This window comes from Leptosomus discolor, chromosome 2, assembly GCF_034619465.1.
Source record: "Leptosomus discolor isolate bLepDis1 chromosome 2, bLepDis1.hap2, whole genome shotgun sequence".
In the NCBI taxonomy this organism is placed as follows: Eukaryota; Metazoa; Chordata; class Aves; order Leptosomiformes; family Leptosomidae; genus Leptosomus; species Leptosomus discolor.
This window is the reverse complement of record NC_141392.1, coordinates 65707937-65726238: the sequence shown is the minus strand read 5'-3', so window position 1 is coordinate 65726238 and position 18302 is coordinate 65707937. Positions and strand designations below refer to the sequence as shown.

Genomic DNA, 18302 nt, shown 5'->3' with positions numbered 1-18302 from the left:
CTTCTAGCTTAATTTCCACTGACATTTATAGGTATTTTATAGCATCAGATGTTTGCTGGGCTCCGTACATAGCATCTGGACTTTGAATCACTGACCTCCCATATGCTATGCAGTTAACAACAACAGTAGTTCCACAAAGGGACAGCAAAGGTTGAAGTTCAGTAGGGTGTCCTACGTCTGTCTGTGGTTGTGCTTTAACCGAGGTTTTGTGTTCGTTTCTTTTCGCTAACTCTTACCTAGCACTGTATCATGTTGCTCTTCAAACTGGAGCGCTTGTGTATCTGGACCATACTGGCTGAGGACCAAGTCAGTGTAAAGCTTAGCTGCATTTCCTGAACAAGCAGAAGATTTTCTTGCTCACACCTTTTTGATAAACAGCTTTAAGAGAGGATATTGATTTTCTTTGTTTTTTTTTTGTTTTTTTTTTTTGTTTTTTTTTTTTTTGTCAGTTCCAGCTTAAAGAATTTGCTTTTCTGCTTTATGCCTGGCTTACATTCTCATCCCTACACCACAGTCTGTTTGCCTCTCAGTTGTGCAGGCACCACTGTCAGTGAGAGCTATGCTGTTTGTATAGATGACTTCACTATTCAAAAATTCCAATATTACAGTAGAGGGTTTTTTGTTTGGTTTTATTTTGGTTGGTTGGTTTTGTTGTTGTGTTTGTGGTTTTTGTTGTGTGGTTTTTTTTTTTTAAATCACTAATGGATCTTAGTTGGTGGAAAAATCTGTTTGTACCTGAGTGACCAATTTAAAAACCCTTTAAATATTTATTACTTTCTGTATTACAGAGCTGTATAATTATTTCACTGGATAGTGTCCTACCACTTTTGAAAGTATGATGTTATGTCTCAATGTAATTATTAATTCTAAGCAGTAGGGTTTGGTTCTGTACAATTGTAGGCTGTAAGGGAAAAAAAAAGAGTAAGTTATGTCCATAATCCAATATGAATATTATTCTACTATCTATTGAATGCAAAACCAGTCGGCATTTGTAATTTAAATAGTTTTAATATTTCTATCCCAAACCACATGACTCCAGACCTGCTGGAGTCCTGTTGTCCTTAGGGGAAGTTATTGCAGACCTTTGCAATTGAATTGCTTTGTAAGAACTTTTTGTAAGCAAAAGTTGGGTGAAATGTACATTTTATATTTTGATTTAAACATTTCAGTGCATAGAACCAAATCAGCCTTTCAAAGCTTACATGAAGCAGCTGCTACCCAAGCGTTTCCATTATTCCTTTAACGACCGGATTGAACCATTGCACTTTTATTTGGACTCCCAATGGCAGCTTGCTAGGTAAGTTGCAGTTTTCAGTACTTGATTATAAAATAATTTCTTGTTTTCTCATAGCTTTTTCTCTTCCAGATGCTTGATTTCAATGACAGCTATTGGAGTGTGGCATTTGTGTTTGTCATAGCAAAGGGACATGGCAAAGAAACAAGGCATGCTTTTCTCTACAGTTTTTGCTGGCCTGAGGAGGCTCGGTTCTAAACTGGCAGCTGTAGAACTCTCCCTGCTGAGTACGCAGGTAGTGGCAGGCTTTGACACAAAGCAGCTAAGGTTCCCTTTATCAAATACTTGAGCATATCTTACCATGCTTTAGGAATTTCCAAAGCGAGTCGTCAAAGCTAAGCACATGAATAACTGCTTGGTTGAATCAGTCTTGTGCGTGATCCACTGGCATAGGTTGAACTTACTGAGCCCACTATCGTTAATTACCTTACATCTTCTGACCAATGAATTTTCAACTCCCAGAATAATGGTATCTGCTACAATAATGTAATCTTTTGACACCTCTGTGACACTTCAGAGCTTTCATCATGAAAGTTTTTCAGTCCATGTATTCACTAAGTCCTGTTGTGTAACGCCGTTAAACGTGTACAAGTCATGTAAATCAGGTTTGGGCTACTAGACCTGTAAATGTTTAGATAATATGTGTGGACCTGGCTTATGTTGGAGATTTTGTTTTTGACCAGCTGAATGCTCTAAAACTACATTACAGTTTTTATTAAACAACAAACAAAAAAATCTTGAGACGCTACTTATAAGTTACTGTAAAGTTCTGTTACCCAAATGACAGTGAAGTGAAAAATCTTTTATCCTGAGAAAAAAGTCCAGTTTGTTCATGTCATCTGATATTTGACTTTAAATGACTCTGGACACTTGAGTATTCCAAAGGGATAACATTTGTAGAGAAAACTGTCGTTCTGATTTTAAAGGCATTCTCTTCCAGAGCTTAAAGACTTTCTATTTCCTATGGACAAGCCTCTAAGAATCTTTAAATAGACAAGTAAACAATACATCACTGAATATATTTTATACTGATATGATTTGGAAAGTGTGAGCTATATAAACTGTGATCCTTTAATAGGAAACCGCTTGAGATTAAAAGCTGCACAGGTGGGTTCCATGGCTCAGACAATCGCTTCCCCAGTATGCAGGTGAGACTTACGCTAGCTCTTCTTTTTTGCTCCTTCTGTTTCTGAATGTTGTGTGTGCTGGGTGTGTTGAGGGTTTTTTTTTAAGATTTATGACACTATTCCATCTGCAATTAAAGAAATCAAGCATTTGTTTGATAGCTGTTGTGACATGCTGGGTGGGATTGCGTTGTAAGAGTTGAGCAAAAATGCAACAGGACTTAGCCCAGAGATTTTGCTGTGCTGGTAAGAATATAAAGTTGTGCCAAGCTGTTTTGTTGTAATGTTAAAAGCAGGAAAAGAGAAAACTTATCTCAACAAATCCTCAAATACAGTAATTGTAGATCTTAAGAGAATTCAGATTAGAAGGGACCTTAGGAGGTCTGTAGTCCCACTTCCAACTCAAAACAGCTGTGAGATCAGAGCAGGCTAGTCAGGGCTTTGTACAGTTACATTTTCAAACTGCCAAGGGCAGAAGCTCCACAGCTTCGAACCAATCCCTTCCACTGCCTGACTGTCCTCGTGGTGTAAGTTTATTTAGTTACAGCCAGCCAGGACCTTTCTTACTTCAATTTATGCCTGTTGTCTCTCTGCCTCCTCCTGCGTAGCACTGAAGAGTGTGGCTGCATCTCCTTGATGACCTCATTGTAGGTACTGGGGCACTGCTGTTAGGTCCACCTGAAGCAGTCTCTTCTCCATGCTGAACAAGGCCTGTTCCTCTTCACAGGGCAAGAGCTTCAGCCCCCAACCACCTGGGGGGCCCTCCACTGAATTTGCAATGACTGCTTATTGATGTCATTCTTACGTTGGAGGTGCAGTATCTCGATGCAGCCTAAAGAAATGCTGAGAGGAATAATGCCTTCCCTCAACCTGCTGACTGAGCTTCTGCTTATACAGCATGGGATGCTGTTGGCTGCCTTTTGCTGCCAGGGTGTGCCGCTGGCTCGTGTTCAGCTTGCTGTCTGCTATGTCACCCAGGTCCTTGCAAACAAAGTTATTCCCTAACCAGCCAGTCCCCTGGTCTGTAAGGCTCATCTGTTCTTTTTCTGGGTTGCCTAAGAGCAGAAGTAACAGGCTTATACTGTAATAAAGACGAGTGGATTTGAGTATTAGGAAACTTTTTTTTTGGACCGTTAATGAGTACAACAGTTTGCCCTGGAAGTCTGTCCACCACCGGAATTACCTAGCGACTGGTCAGAATCTTTCAGAAATAACATAATTACTTTTAATTCTGTCTCTTGCAAAGTTGACTAAATGATCTGCCAACAGTGTAATTCTGCTGTGTCATGATGGATTATCTATCGCTGTTTTGAGGTAGACTGTTCAGGATAGAGCACTTTGGTCATGTTTAAAATAAGGAGTCACAAAATTCTTCTCTCTAATGAGAAACGGGAAGGGATCGTAGGGAAACACGAAATCGGATCCTTTGTCAGCTCCCATCTAGTTTGGGGAAGTCACATAACCTATCCTTTGCTTTAGTTTCTGCTATCAATAAAATGAAAGGCAGTAATCTTCATGTCAAAAAGCTGTTTTCAGGATAAAATCCACTAAGAGTTGTGAGATACTTGGTACTGTTACAGTGAATATGTGTAAACTGATCTATGAAGAGAGAACCCTGTATTAAAAAAATTACTGAAAACAAGTTTCGTGAAAAGACCTACATAGTCCACATGTAAAGCATGATTTCCTTAAAAGCCTTATTTTTCACGTCTTGTGGAATTATGCAGTGTTGGCATCAAACTGTTGGTTTTTTTTTTTAAAACCTGTTAGCCAAAACTTGTGTTAATTTTGTATTGGTTTACCCTTCCAGGCCTACTCTTCTTCCCCAATTTGACAATGGAAAACTTGTTCATGGGGTACCTAATAATGGGTTACAACCAGGAAGGCCACGTGATGCCGAATGCCAGCTTAGTATATTCTCTCTCTGCTAAGTTTTGACTGTGTAAATTTTTTAGTAGGTTGACTTTATTCAAACTTCTTGCCAGACTTTGGATTGTCACTTAATAGCATCCCTAATTGGTCTTAAAACAGATAAAACTTACCCTTTTGTGGCTAACATTACAGCAGCATAAAGTTCATACTCTGTAATTACCTAGTTCAACAGAAAGGAGGTTGTGTCTTCCTGGTTCAAGTTAGGTTTGTTGAGTAGATTATTAGCCTACAGATTTTAATATCAACAGTTTCAGAATCACAGCCTGCATTATGCTTTAATCTCAAAAAAAAAAAAAGTTGAGAGTTGAGCTTTTAGCCTCTCTGCCACACAGCTATGAAGTCTGAGATCATTGCAAGACCATTGCATTGTTTGCAAAGGGCTTTGAGATCTTACCCAGGAAGATGCTGTAGAGTGCAAAGCATCCATCACTTAATCATGTATCTTGATAGCACAGATGGGTGCAATCTCTTTCACTTAATTAAAAATAAGCTGGCTATCTTGGGACAAGTTTAAAAACAATCTTTTTGGCAGTAGTTGAGTCGGAGCATTTGCTGCCCTTGCCTCCTTGTTCTTATTCCTGCAGCAAACCCTGCTCTCTGCTAGTGTAAGCTTTGGGTGGCTGCAGTGTTAAGTAGGTCAGGGGACTGAACCAGAAGGAAAAGAGCCATCAGGAATAAAAAGCTTTCTGAGCTGGCTGCAGTCCTTCATCAGGTTCACTGTATGGCTACGCAATAGCTTGTGCCAGTACAGCTCAGGAAGTGGTGCAAGAAGAAGAGAGAACAGCTGCAAACCAGGCGTAGAAGCCCAGGATCTTGCCATTGCTTAAACCATTTAAAACAGTGCTACCAACAGATGTTTTTATAGCCTTAAGTTAAAAGCTTCCAGTTTGTTTACAGGGCATGAAATGTGATGGTTATTTTGGCTCAACATTTCCATTAAATTAAATCTCTTGAAATACTTAAGAAAATTATTTTAAGGGGCTTCATAAAAGGCTGAAGGCAACCTTTTAAAGACAACAATGAGACCGAATTTGGTTTCCTAATACTCTTTTACTACTTTTAAAAATTTTTCTTGCACATTTTCTTTTTTTTCTAAGGAAAAAAAAAAAGCTTTACTTGATCCATACTGTTGGTAAAGTGAAGATTAAGTTCTTGGAAATGCCATCTGAGTGTGAAAATATTTTCCATTTCAACTTGTCTTAAACAGACTTCCACTTTACTTTTCTCTGTAAATCCTAGGCTATCTTTATTGGTTTTGGACCAGGATTCAAGTCTCATACTCAAGTTGATCCATTTGAAAACATTGAAGTATATAATTTAATGTGTGGTAAGTACAATTGATGGGATCATCTTTGTTCAGTAAAATCTAATATCTTTTGGGCGTTGTAAATCTTCTAATGACAGATTTTTAAGTATCCTTAGAAATTAGTCCTCAAGACTTGCTGCTGATTTTAATAAATAAAAAGCTGTTTGTTTTTTCTGAGAAAGGTACAGCTTCTAAATGACTGATGGCTGTTTAGGATCTCCTGGTCAGGCCACCTTGTATCTCTCCTTTCCACTGATCACTCTGTTCCTCTGGCTGCTCCAGAGCTCGTGTTTTGACTCACCACTACTAAAACTGACAGCTTCGCAATCTCTCTGCCATCAAGGAGATATTTTTCTCTCATATCTAACTGGAGGCTCTATCAGATTAATCTCTCAGGTGACTTTATTCAGGCAGAAGAATAAATAACAAGCATAGTAATGGATGAGGGTACAGCTGCTAGGCAGCTCATTTCCAGAAAGCCCGAGTCAGTCACCTCCTCTTTTTTTATGCATTTGAACAATTCCTTATATTTTGTCATATGTTACCTTATTTGTTGTTGGTTTTACCATATCTTTAATTTTAGTTACTTAATATAGATAGGTTTTTAATTTAGATAAAATTTAGATTTTTCTATTTTTGTTTACTTAATTCATATAATGAACCTCTTCCCAAATTCATCATTGTGTGTCTCAGTTGTTCAATTTATGTATTGTATCTTTTACTACTAGATTTGGATGTTTCCTTGTCTATTCTCATTTTCTAATACAGCAGGTGTATCAAATATGCTTTTTATTTTTTTTGGTCTTTTGATAGACTGCAACTGTCTTGTTAGTCTGTAGTCCCATTGCTTTGGAGTCTCACTCTAGAGCTAGCTGGCTCTGCAATAGTCAGGCTTTCCTTTTCTCACCTCTCTATGGTGTCACTGTAGAATTCATGGCTGATTTCTATTCCATGCAGTCCACTTCTGTATCTTGATCACAGACAGCCCACTCTGTATACAGTATTCTTCACTTTATTTTCTGACACCGTACCATACACTGCACCAGAGAAGTGGTGTTTCTTTCTGAAAATTAGACACCTTGTGGCCCTTTTTTTTCCCTCCCCTTTCAAACATAATGTTACTGTGACTCCTTGTTCCTTTGTCCCTTCTTCGTTCTGTATTTCATGGTTTCTCCAAAAGTCTGCCACTAGTTCTACCACTTTCTGCTCATTCATTCCCCTTGAGGTCTTAACCTGTTTTCCATTGTTTCCTGCTTGCTTCTCTCTCTTGCCAGGACCTATACTTGCTCTAACATCTGCATCTGTGAGAAAGAGAAAGCATTACCAAAGGGTTTGATCCAGAAAACACTTAACGGGAGCACTGCACATGCTTGAAGTCAGTGGCAATATTCAGGTATATCATATTTAAACCATATGTTTAAATTCTTTACTGGAGTAGGAAACAGGCCGTTGTCAGGAAGCCTGTCTCTTGGGCTTGTATGCTTTGCTGTCTTCTCATGTTGTGGTTGGTCTTGAGCCACCTTCTCGTGCCACCATGATCTGTTCTGTGTCTGCTGCCTGGGAGGGGTAGAGTCCTTACTGACATCTCAGTGAAGCAAGTTCAGTGAAAGATCAGATGGTTTAAGTGCATTCATAGAGGTCTAGATTTCCTCCATCCAGTATAGAAAGAATTAGAATGGGATGTGCAAAAGCCAGCACACTAACTTTCAGATTAAAAAAAAAAAAAATAAAAAATGAAGTGAGGCAATTTACTCAACCTTTTTCTTGCCCAGGGCTTAGGTCCCTTCTGGACTGTGGAAGGGCATAATCTTTCACTTGTTTGGGGCTTTAGCATTTCTCTTGGAGGTGCCTGACTATACCTTATTGCAAAGTGCAGCTGGAGAAGAGTTTCCCTTTTGTCCAACATCTTAGTGCTTAAAGTATGAACACCAGATATGTACAACTGTCTTGTCTGAATTGGGGGATTTAAACTTGTTTTCCAAGGTGTTCAGATTGCCAGACTTGGGGATTTCTGGGGCCTTGTGAATTCCTGGATACTCCCCTTAAAATAATAGGAACATAGCAATGTAATTTAGCTGTTGAAGTGAGGACCCAAGTTCTGGGACTGGTTCCGATTTGCGTTTTTTTGCTGCTTTGTGTAATGTATTCATTGGAGCAGGGACTGCTAGGATTAGAAAGATTGTTTTATTCTTCTTTCCAAAGCAAACCAGCTTCATCTGGAGGGAATGACATTAACATTTCTGAGTGGCACAGTGTAGGGAGAAATGTGTTCGGTTCCCCCTGTAGGAAGGGAAATTCAGCTCCTAACTCTTGTAATCACTCTAGATGAGTGATCTAGACATGAAACTTTTGGATGCAAATGTGTCTCATCACCTGCTATGTTTTGAAAACATCTTATTTCATAGGTTCACTATGGGTTAAGTGCAGGAACAACAAATCTATGAATGCTAGTGAGGATTAAGCATGAAATAGGGCTTGATCTATTCAGTGTTTTGAAGGTGTCTGAAGTGTCTCTGAGCATAGGTGGTAGGCAGCTTTTAGTTGTCTGAGTTACTTTAATGGCAGAGATTTAGGTGGTTTTGTGGTTAGAATACTTTGGTGAGAATTTTGAAGTTTAACATTTTTAGACTTAAGCAATAAGCTGAAACCTATGTTCTGTCTAGGTTCTCTTACGGCTTTACCCTTTAGTATTGCTTATGAACTGAAGGTTATGTAGTTAATTTCCAGATAACCAACCAACCAATCAAACAAAACAAAACCACACACACATGCACAAAAAACCAAACACAAAAAGCCCCCGAGTTTATTCTGCAAAGCTTCAGTGTGACATAGTCATTAGCTTCGTGTGTTTGAGATTCCTATTCTGTCCCCCACTGCAAGTATGGATGCTGCAAGTTCACTTCCCCTCAGATGTAAGCCTCTGGCATTTTTTTTGAGTTTGTTCTGTCCCTCTTTACGAGTAGACTAATACCATGCTGAGCCCTAGCTAAGACTGTTCTCTCTTTTAAAGGGGTTACATTGCTTTCTGTCTTGGGTGTCATGAGCAGCAAGCAGTGTGGCTTTGTTGACTCACCCATACTTGTAATCACAATACAAGCAGCAGTGTGTTACAGTCTTTCTCATCCTGCTAATATCACTTGAATTCTTTCATAGATTTGCTTGATTTGAAACCAGCCCCAAACAACGGAACTCATGGACGCCTAAACCATCTTTTAAGGAACCCAGTTTACACCCCCCACCATCCCAAAGAAACAAGCCATCCTTCTGAGTGCTCTGCAGTGGGACAAAGAACCTTTTCAGTGAGCCTTGGCTGCTCCTGCAGGACAGGGGTAAGTACTGACATGGTTAAAGGTGTAGAGGCAGATGTCTGTGGTGTGGTATTCAAGAAGTGAAACTCTGAATTCTGCAGTGTTTATTTTTACCTGCTAGTTTTGCAGTCCCCTGCTACTGGTTTCAAAGTCAGATCTTGCCTGGGGTTAGTGGGTACTAGCCTGTGTTTCTGTATTCCCTTTTGCAGTTTGCTTATGTGAAGTCATACTCTGCTTTGAAGACTGTGGAAGATGCCACAGATTCTTGCTTGCTTCACTTAATGATGTCGAAATTTCCCTTCTGTGAATGTTGTGTGTTTGGGCTGTAATTTCTCAAGGCTGTAGATTTGCTTGCGGCAAAACCAATTTGTTTCTGCAAATTCAGTAGATGTCAGCGAGTTCTGTATAGGGATAACTTGCAAGGCAGATGTTACATTTGGTACTTTACATGTCATAGTGGCTTGTAATATGCTTTGTAGAAAACTTATTAGAATCTCCTTGTTCTTGCCTTATAGGGCTTGCCGATAAGGGATTTTCATCAGCGTTTAAATCTCACCGAAACAGAAGGTAAGAACTTTAGACAGTAATATAAAATTATAACAAAATGATAATTATTAAAAGTATAAAATGTTGGATGTCTAAACTTCTCAGGAACTCTAAAGCACATGAGGTAAAAATTCTTTGAAATACTTGCTGGGTTCTGAGGTTTTGAAATACAGACATACTGAGCCATTTGTTCTCAAATAAATGTATATCCTTATATGTGTGTCTTTATGGCACATGTATTACGTGATATTTTTCAGTTTTCTAGCACTGAAGTAATGAGCCTTCCAGAATGGGAAGCAAAAGCAGTGTATGAGGAAGTATCTGATAAGAAATCCCTGCAAATACCAACGTTATAATGGCAGCATACTTTTAATTAAGCGTAAGGGGTATGTTACATGGTCTTAAGGTGCTGCGTGTTTTACTTACACTTTGTTTCTGTTCTTTGGACATACGCATGCCATGTTTGAGGTGCAGTTTGCAAGGCTGTAAACGTGCTTGTGACTCATAAAACAAAATAAGCTATTTTGAGCATGAAGCAGGTGAGGCCATAAGTAAATCCTGAAAACCATAAGTCAAAATGGAATGTAGCCCTTGATGGTAATGCCTTAAAAGATGAAGTCAAGGTGATTAGACTGTCAGAAAGAGAAATAGGCTGATAGAGACCTTGCCACGTGTGTGTTCATGAACCCTTGTTTCTGACGTAAATAAACTGCATTTGGCGACACCCCACTGTAGCTCACTGTTAAGAACTGGTCTTAAATGCCAGTTGCAGGCAGGATCCAGTACTTGCTGCTTATTCAGGGCTAATTTAAGGCTTCTATTGATTTGTGTAGTTTGTCCCGGCACAAAGAGCAGATAGAGCTTTCTTGAATCTTTTCCACTAACAATGGACACGTTTTTAAAATGTGTCCCAGAACCCTTTCAGAATAAGTCTTTCGGTATTGTAATGCTCATGAGAGCGACAACATGAAATCCAGTTAGTACGATGCAGTGTGCTTTCCCCTAAGCATGTAAGTGGTTTCACTGAAACACTCTTGCTAATGCGTAGGCGGACGCCAGAGTGCCTTGCTGTACCCGGCTTTGAAGAAATATGGCAAGGCCAGGCCCATAACCGATTTCAATTCTGAATTGTAGAAATAGGAACCTAAGGCTCTAAACCTACGTTTTTGAAACAGTAGGATTTTGGCTTGCATTATCAGTGAGACCTGTCTTAGCACTGGTCTTAATAGCAGTAATTTCCTTATAAATTGTATGAATTAAGCACTTACTGATTAGGTATAAAAAGCATTATCGCAGATGGAAGAATCCTAGTAACCAGCTTAGGTGCTCCTTAAGACAATTTAGAGTTCATTAGTTACCTCAGTTTGCATATTCTGTCATTGAGTGTCATAACTTGACAGCTTGTAAGAACAACAAAATATTAACTGTGTCTTTAGTTTTATGGAAGAATTGTGAATTGTTTGCCTTTTCCCTCAGGGGTGGAGAAATAAATGTCATAATCTTGACGCTTTTTTGTGTTGTGGAATTACTGTGGAAAAAGCCTGCAGCATTCATTGCTCGTTTTCTTTCCCATTTAAAACAGTTGCCTTGAAATTGTAGTTCTTTGTAATTTGTGGATGGTAGTGACCTGTTTAATGGAAAATATACTTTGGCGCCTTCCTTAATTCCAGCCGTGTAATGATTGAAAATACTTGCATTTTCAACAGCAAAGTAATATTCTTGTTACTTTCAAATATTTCCATGATGTGCTAGTTTTCATCACTTTTTATTTTATGACAGAGAACTCAAAACTTGAAAACCTCATTTTTGTTTCTTTCCAGTTGTAAAAATTTGGATATTCAGTGTTTGGATGAAATTGAAGACTACCTTAGGGGTTAAAAATGGAAACTTTCTGCTGACATTTGACTGCAGCAGATTATTGCAAGACCATGTTTTTCTTGCAACACTGTTTTGTTTCTACTTTTTTTTTTAAGATAAATGGTGTTGACTGTGAAGTACTTGCTAGCTCTGCTTTACTTTTAAGCTTCTGTCTATGACTTACCCTCTGCTGATCTCACATAGCTTCTTTCTGATACAGTTTTAAAGGAACAGTCTTCCATTGGATGCAATAGTTGTAAAGAGGCAATGCCTTAGGAAAGGGTCTGCCAAAAACCCAGTGCAGTATCATACGTAAAACATTTAGAGGTAGCTTTCTCTGTATACAAACTTTCTGAAGAGGTGTGGTCCATGAGAGAGAGGGACAAGGAAGGTTTTATGACTGTCGCTTTCGTTATAAAGCGAGTCCTCGCACATCTGAAAATCCAACCAGTACTTCACTGTGTTGTTCGTTTAGATCTCTATATTTCTTAGTCCTTTAATTGTCACTTTTACATATGATTTTGGTTTCTGCTAAAATAGTTCCCTCAGCAGGTTTCAAAGCACCACAGTTGTTTACTGTCCCACCTAAATTTTAGGTAGAAGTAGATCCCACATTGTGTATTTAAATTGAAACACAAAGTTAACCAAGACTTTAACTCTGCAACTTGGATCCATCTCCTGCTTTAAATGGCAAAAGGTTTTGATTTAAATATAAAATTAATTTGTGCAGTATAGGTTTAAATGATTGCTTTATGTTGGCTTTGCTTTGGATAGAAACTATACCTTTGATATAAGAATGAACATTTTCTTAATTTTTTTTTTCTTTGTTCTGTCACTGACTTCTCTGTTTGGCCATTGGAAACTGAGGCAAGCTTATGTGTATAAAAGAGGACGATGCTTAACAATCAGTATTGGTTGAAATGTAACAAGCACTATTTCTGCTGCAGTTAAGAAGACAGAGAAACTTAATTTGCCCTATGGACGGCCTAGGGTTCTGCAGAAGAGACATAATTACTGCCTCCTTTACCATTACCGCTACGTGAGTGGGTACAGCAAGGACTACAGAATGTCTTTGTGGAGCGCATACACTGTTAATAAAGATGTAAGTATATGAAAAAAGGTTAGAAGCAAGTTTGAATGATAAAAAGCTTGATTGTCAGTTATTCCTGAATGCTTCTTAGATCTGCACATGATATTATCTCCCAGGGAACTAAGTAGAACCATTTTCCTGTATTAACAAGGACTGGCTCTGACTCTTTCCTGTTTCTTGAAGTGAACTGAAGTTTTGCTTCCAGAGCGAGCAGATCCACAAGGAAGTGAGGAGCCCATTGCCATTAATACAGAAGCCCTGTGAGTCTGCACTGGCTTACTGCTTGGCGGTGTAGGGCTGCTATAGCAGTCTGCCAGTGCTGTCCTTGAAGTCTGGTCTCAACACTGGTTTCATGGTCTTAAAGCAGTGTTTGTAATGTGTCAGGATCCTTTTGAAAAAATAATCTTTGGACTGTCTTGAACTGTTCATGCCCTGATCCAGTCCTTCTTGGAATATCATCCTGATCAGGGAAAAAGACTGGTGGTGATAAATCTGGTCTTTGCTGTCTTGAACCCTATGCTAAGATGCACGTGTTCATGCAGAGCGCTGATCTGGCGAATGAAAAGTTTTCTCAAGTTGGCCTTTTCCGTTCAGAGAAAACTTAGAAGCCACATCACGCTTAAAAGGAATTAGGACAGTAGAGGATGCTTTTTAGTCTGATTATCTGAGAATCAATAAGCTTTAAATAATGACTGTTACAATTAAATTTAGCTAAACTCTGGCGAGGTTTACTTGATCCTAAATATTTTGAGGGTAGTGGTACAAAGGAACTGGTTACTGTAACAAGTGGCCTAGTGGAGAGAGATGGCTAACCCACATCTGACTGCCTCTGATTCCTAGCCTGAACAAACTACTATATTTACAGTAGGTCAGGTTATCTTTAATGGGCACCTCTGGGTTCTCTTTTGGAAGATGTTATTCTCAACTGAAATGCTGCAGTTCTGTTAACTTTATTTCAAAAATATATGAAATGGATGGGAGAGCTTGTTTTCTGCTGACAAAAGAACAGCAGTTCTTGCATCTTAGTTAAGTGCCGTCAAACCATTAAAGACAGTTGCAGCTAAATTTTTAGAGTTCTGCAGTCCCCTACACTGAGAGAATTAGTGTAAGTCAGCTGTTTTACCAATGATACTTTCTTCTCGTTCAACAGGACAAATGGGTTTCTGCTACAGAAGATACCTCTAGCTGTTTACACAAGGATGTTCGTATTTCTTTTAATCATAACCAGACATGTTTGTTTTACAACAATCATCCTCGCCTAACTTACGGCTTCCTTTCTCCTCCAAGTAAGTACATTGCCTTCATTGTACAGCATATCTGATTTAAATAATTGGTAACGTAGTAGGTGTAGTCTTTTATAGGTGTTTTTGGTAACTAATGAAAGTATGAAGCTGTAAATGCTGAATTGTTACAGTTCAGCATATGAGAAAAAAACGTTTTAGGCACTTCAGCAGTTGGTGGGTTGTCCAGAGTCATTTAGTACTTCCTGAAAGCTTTGGAATTTGTCAGGTTTCTAAAGTGGCATCACGTAGAAGAAACTGAAAGGAACACATAAACCTTGACTCAAGTCTGGCAAGCTAGTAAATTGCAAATTTGCTTTGTATGACAGGCGTTAGTTGAAACTACCCAAAGTAAAATTCAGGGATGTTTCATTAAGTAAAAAAGCTGCCCTGATAAGTTTTATTTTTTATTTGAAATAGTGTTGTGTGCTGTATGTGGGTTTTAGTAAAGCAATTCAGCATTGATCTGAAGAACATAGCTCTGATTCTCAAGCATATTACAGAACACTTAGCAGTTTACAAGTGGTTAAACTGTTTGTGAACTGTTCCTGACCTGATTTGGAAGCATTTTACATTGACTTTGCTGCGTAAAGGACTGAGTAGGAGTTTGTTTAAACATCCACATCAAGTGTAATTTGCAAAGTTCCAGTGGAGCTCCTGTTTTTATGCCTGGATTCTGCAGTCAGAACAAGTTGGTCTGACACTCATGAAGTGAATTTATTCCCTTCCTCACAATTCAAAAGCCTGTTGCAATATTTTTACATCTCACAAAAACTTGTCCACTGTATATCTAACAAGTGCAATTACTGCTGCTGCTTATAAGATTATTTATTTTGGATGGGATCCAGCATGTACTGAAGTTAGCATTTAAACCCACATCAGCTTTGGGAAGTGAAGTTATGCCACTTCCACCTTATCATTATTACACTGATCTTTAAAAGTATGAAAATGCAGGTTTAAAGTAACAAATCCAGGTAATGAATTGGTTTTTTGTTTTAGATTTTATGACAGATGAAAAGAAACCTCACTATGATGCCTTGCTTACCAGCAACATTGTGCCAATGTATCCTGCATTTAAAGGTATTTTATTTATATGTGTATTTTGTGTGCACAGTTGAACATAAGGAAGACTGACTTTTTGCTTGCTTCCAAACCATACAAATGATTCCTGGTTCAACTGCCTCTGTAAAGTAAGGCCTCCCTCAACTGTGGGATTCTTACCTCAATGAAAAGTTCCTTGAAGTAGGATTATCAGTCTTGTGAAAAAGGCCTGCCATTGTGAGCTTATGATTCCTAATCGACTGGCTCATTATATGGGAGCATAGTATGTCTCCGTGTCTGACGCTTTTGTTTGCATTTTCCTACCTACCTAAATAGGGTTTTATATTGAGTATCTCCTAGAGAACCCAGATAACGTGTGTGTGTGTGTGAGAAATTCATTTCCAGTTTAGGAATGTCTTCTAAACTCAGATGAGTTCTCAGGCAGGCATCTAGGGTCTCAATCACTAAGGAAGCAGGAAAATAGTCATGTTTCTAGTAGAGAAGCTGTGAAGACCCGGGCTTTCCTGGGTGAGAGGGAACATGAGATCGTTGGCTGAGGGACACTAAGCATGTTCCTCGTGAAAAAGGTGGTTAGCTATGGCACTTCCTCTGGACAGAAGAAGTGTCCTGTTTTGTAATGGAATAGTGGTCAACTCTTAACTGTAATTAAAAATACCATATTGGTAAGGTATTTCTGAGCTCATAGGTGTGGGTGTACGTGCTAGCCAGGCCAAGTTGATAATGGGGCAAGACACAGGCAGGCATGGTCTTCTCTCACCTTCCCTCCTCTTGCCTCTCCGTGATTTGGTTTCCAAGGGAAGAAACCCAAGGCCACAAGGGAGCATCCCCACTGTGCCTCAGTCAGCTTTGTGGTTAGGGTGACTGTGAAACCACAACGCCAGGAGATACTGCAGTTGCATGCTGCTGCTCAGTTAGATGCAACCTTTAAAACCTGTAAACACCTGTATTGCTTATTATTTTCCTAGCTTATTATGTCTGTTTATACTCCACTGAAAATTCTGTAGAGTTGTATTAACAGCTTCTGCCTTGGAGAGTATGTTTCCCACTTCCATTACTCTGTTTCAGTGTTATGGAACTACTTCCATCAGTACCTGCTACCTGAATATGCTGCAGCCAGGAACGGTGTCAATGTAGTCAGTGGTCCTGTGTTTGATTATGACTCCAATGGGCTCTACGATATCCCAGAAAAGGTGAAAAGGTGGGAACCTTTCACATTCTAATCCTTTGTTTCTTTTCTCCATTAGTATTCAAAAAGTAATTTTGATCCTTGTTATCAAGGAAAGCATTTTGTGGAGATGGGCCCTTGGCAGGTTATATCAGTTCAGAGACACAGTCAAATGGCCCTAAGCAGATACAGAAGTGTGAAGCTAAGAAATAAGCAATGAGCACAAAGAGAAAATGCACCCTCAAAATGTGTCAACTGAAAACCTGAAGGTGAAGTGTAAGAGAAGGTGTTGCATGCAGAAGAATATCTGCTAGCCTGAAATGTTATGACATTGCCTCTAGGAGTGGACGAGGCAGGGGCTTGTCCCTGGTGTCTTGGTTGATACTTTCTGAGCTGGCAGTGCTCCACTACAAAGTTGTGAGTACAAATACACCAGTTAGCAAAATTGGTTCAAGCCAGCAGGCAGATGGTTTTCTGAGCTCAGGCTGAACTCTCCCATCTACTCTGGCTTCTTAACATTTTTATGATAAATCAGTTTGTGTTATACCTCATCAAATTTGTTGCTTAGATCAGCCTACAAGCCAAAACTGACTTGCAAAATAGTAATCTGGAATTTTCATTCCAGGCCTAAGCTTGCTTTCGGCTAAATAGGTGGCTTGCTAAAATTGATATGCCAGAATATAGCTGATAGCTGTCACTTGTTCTTTGCGCAAGCATGACTTGGTGGATTTACAGAAAGGTGGGGGGTTTTTTTGTGTTTCAGACAAAGTAATTCAGAAGTTCCAGTTCCAACTCACTACTTCATTGTACTGACTAGTTGTAAAAATACTTCTGAAACTCCTTTGGAGTGTGAAGGGTCTCTAGACGCCTTGTCTTTTGTTGTACCTCACAGAGAAGACAACAGTGAAAGCTGTGCAGTAAGTAGCCTCTTCACTCCCCGTATGCATCTGAAGTCAGGCTTGAGCTTGTTTTGCCTGGATATCAGTGATTAACTAGTTAAAGACTGTAAAAATGGTGCTGTCTGTCATGATCATCGTGAGTTACAAGACAATATTTTCATAAACAGAATTATGTTGAAGTCTGTATGTATGCTCAAACGCAAAAATAGAAGTTCACTGTTCAAAGAGCAAAACTTAGAGCTAGCGGGGTAGAGTCAGAGTGCTTTGAGACCATCAGTGCAATACATACATAGACTTCTGTAGCGCAAATGTTCAGGCAACAGCTGAGAAGGATGAAGAGCTTCTAGGAGAAGTGGAGTCATCCGCAAAGAAGGGTCAGTGCTAGGCCAAATGCATACCCAAAAGGAGAAGACACAGATGTTGCTGAAGAGCACTGGTCGCTTCTACCAGGTTCAGGTACCTTGGCACTGTGGTGGGAATGCACACAGCTACACTCCATGTGAGCCAGAACAAAGCATGGAAAGTGTGTAGACCTCTGTCTACAGCGAAGAACTGCACAAGTCACTACCCAAGCCAGGCACAGCTCTTGGAAATAGCTTTATCATGGAGATGGTGGATAGATATTGAACCTTGCCTGCCATTCCCCATCATCACCAGTTTCCACTGGTGCAGCTACTTCCTCGTGTACACATGTACACAGAACTTGTAATAGCAAGTACTAAATTCACGCAAGCTTATAACTCTTTATAATCCAGTGCTCTCTGTTAGATTTTTTTTTTTTTGCCAATAGTTACTGCTTTCTGTCTTTATAAAACATCAATTAGCAAAAGACATTTCAACTAAGTGTATGTCAGGAGAAAAAGACGTTATTCAAACCCTTTTTTTCCTCCTCTGTCCCAATAGGATGGCAAGTCTGAGTCCATGTGGGTGGAAGAGAGAATGAAGTTTCACACAGCTCGGATCAGAGATATAGAATTACTTACTGGACTCAGCTTCTATCAAAACAGAAAACAGCCAGTATCTGAGATTTTACAGTTAAAAACATATTTACCGACTTTTGAAACAGCCTGATCTTTTCCTATGGAATGTTGTTACCCATTTCACAACTGATCTGTAAATAGACTGTTTTTAATTAATGAAACCTTTTTTTTTTGTGTGGTTTTGTTTTGTTTTAAATAAGCTGGAACATTTATTGAGAACTCTTGACCAAAATGCCAGTAGGGAGGAGAGTGGGTGCCATATTTGTATCTCAGGGACCCCGATGGACTATGTATGTAACACAGGATGGCAGCTGCTGTCATTCCCACTTGAACGTGGTAGAACCATGTCCATTATTAAATGCTTACAGCATTTGATCATCATAGTCTGAGACACGAACAAAAATGTTATCTTTTTTTTATGCACTGGAGAGGGAGAAGTTTATAAAGCATGGGTTGTGA

General features: G+C 39.2%; 1 protein-coding gene across 1 annotated transcript in view; it reads left to right on the top strand.

Moving 5' to 3' along the window:
- ENPP1 (ectonucleotide pyrophosphatase/phosphodiesterase 1) overlaps positions 1-17934 on the top strand; it is a 55928-nt gene extending 37994 nt beyond the window's left edge. Inside the window, exons 15-25 of the mRNA XM_086460444.1 lie at positions 1170-1297; positions 2373-2442; positions 5590-5677; positions 8810-8985; positions 9480-9531; positions 12315-12469; positions 13608-13743; positions 14737-14817; positions 15865-15997; positions 16728-16881; positions 17767-17934. Coding sequence (XP_086316570.1) covers positions 1170-1297; positions 2373-2442; positions 5590-5677; positions 8810-8985; positions 9480-9531; positions 12315-12469; positions 13608-13743; positions 14737-14817; positions 15865-15997; positions 16728-16881; positions 17767-17934 — 1341 coding nt within the window. The remainder of the gene's footprint in view (positions 1-1169; positions 1298-2372; positions 2443-5589; positions 5678-8809; positions 8986-9479; positions 9532-12314; positions 12470-13607; positions 13744-14736; positions 14818-15864; positions 15998-16727; positions 16882-17766) is intronic.
- Positions 17935-18302: the final 368 nt, after the last annotated feature.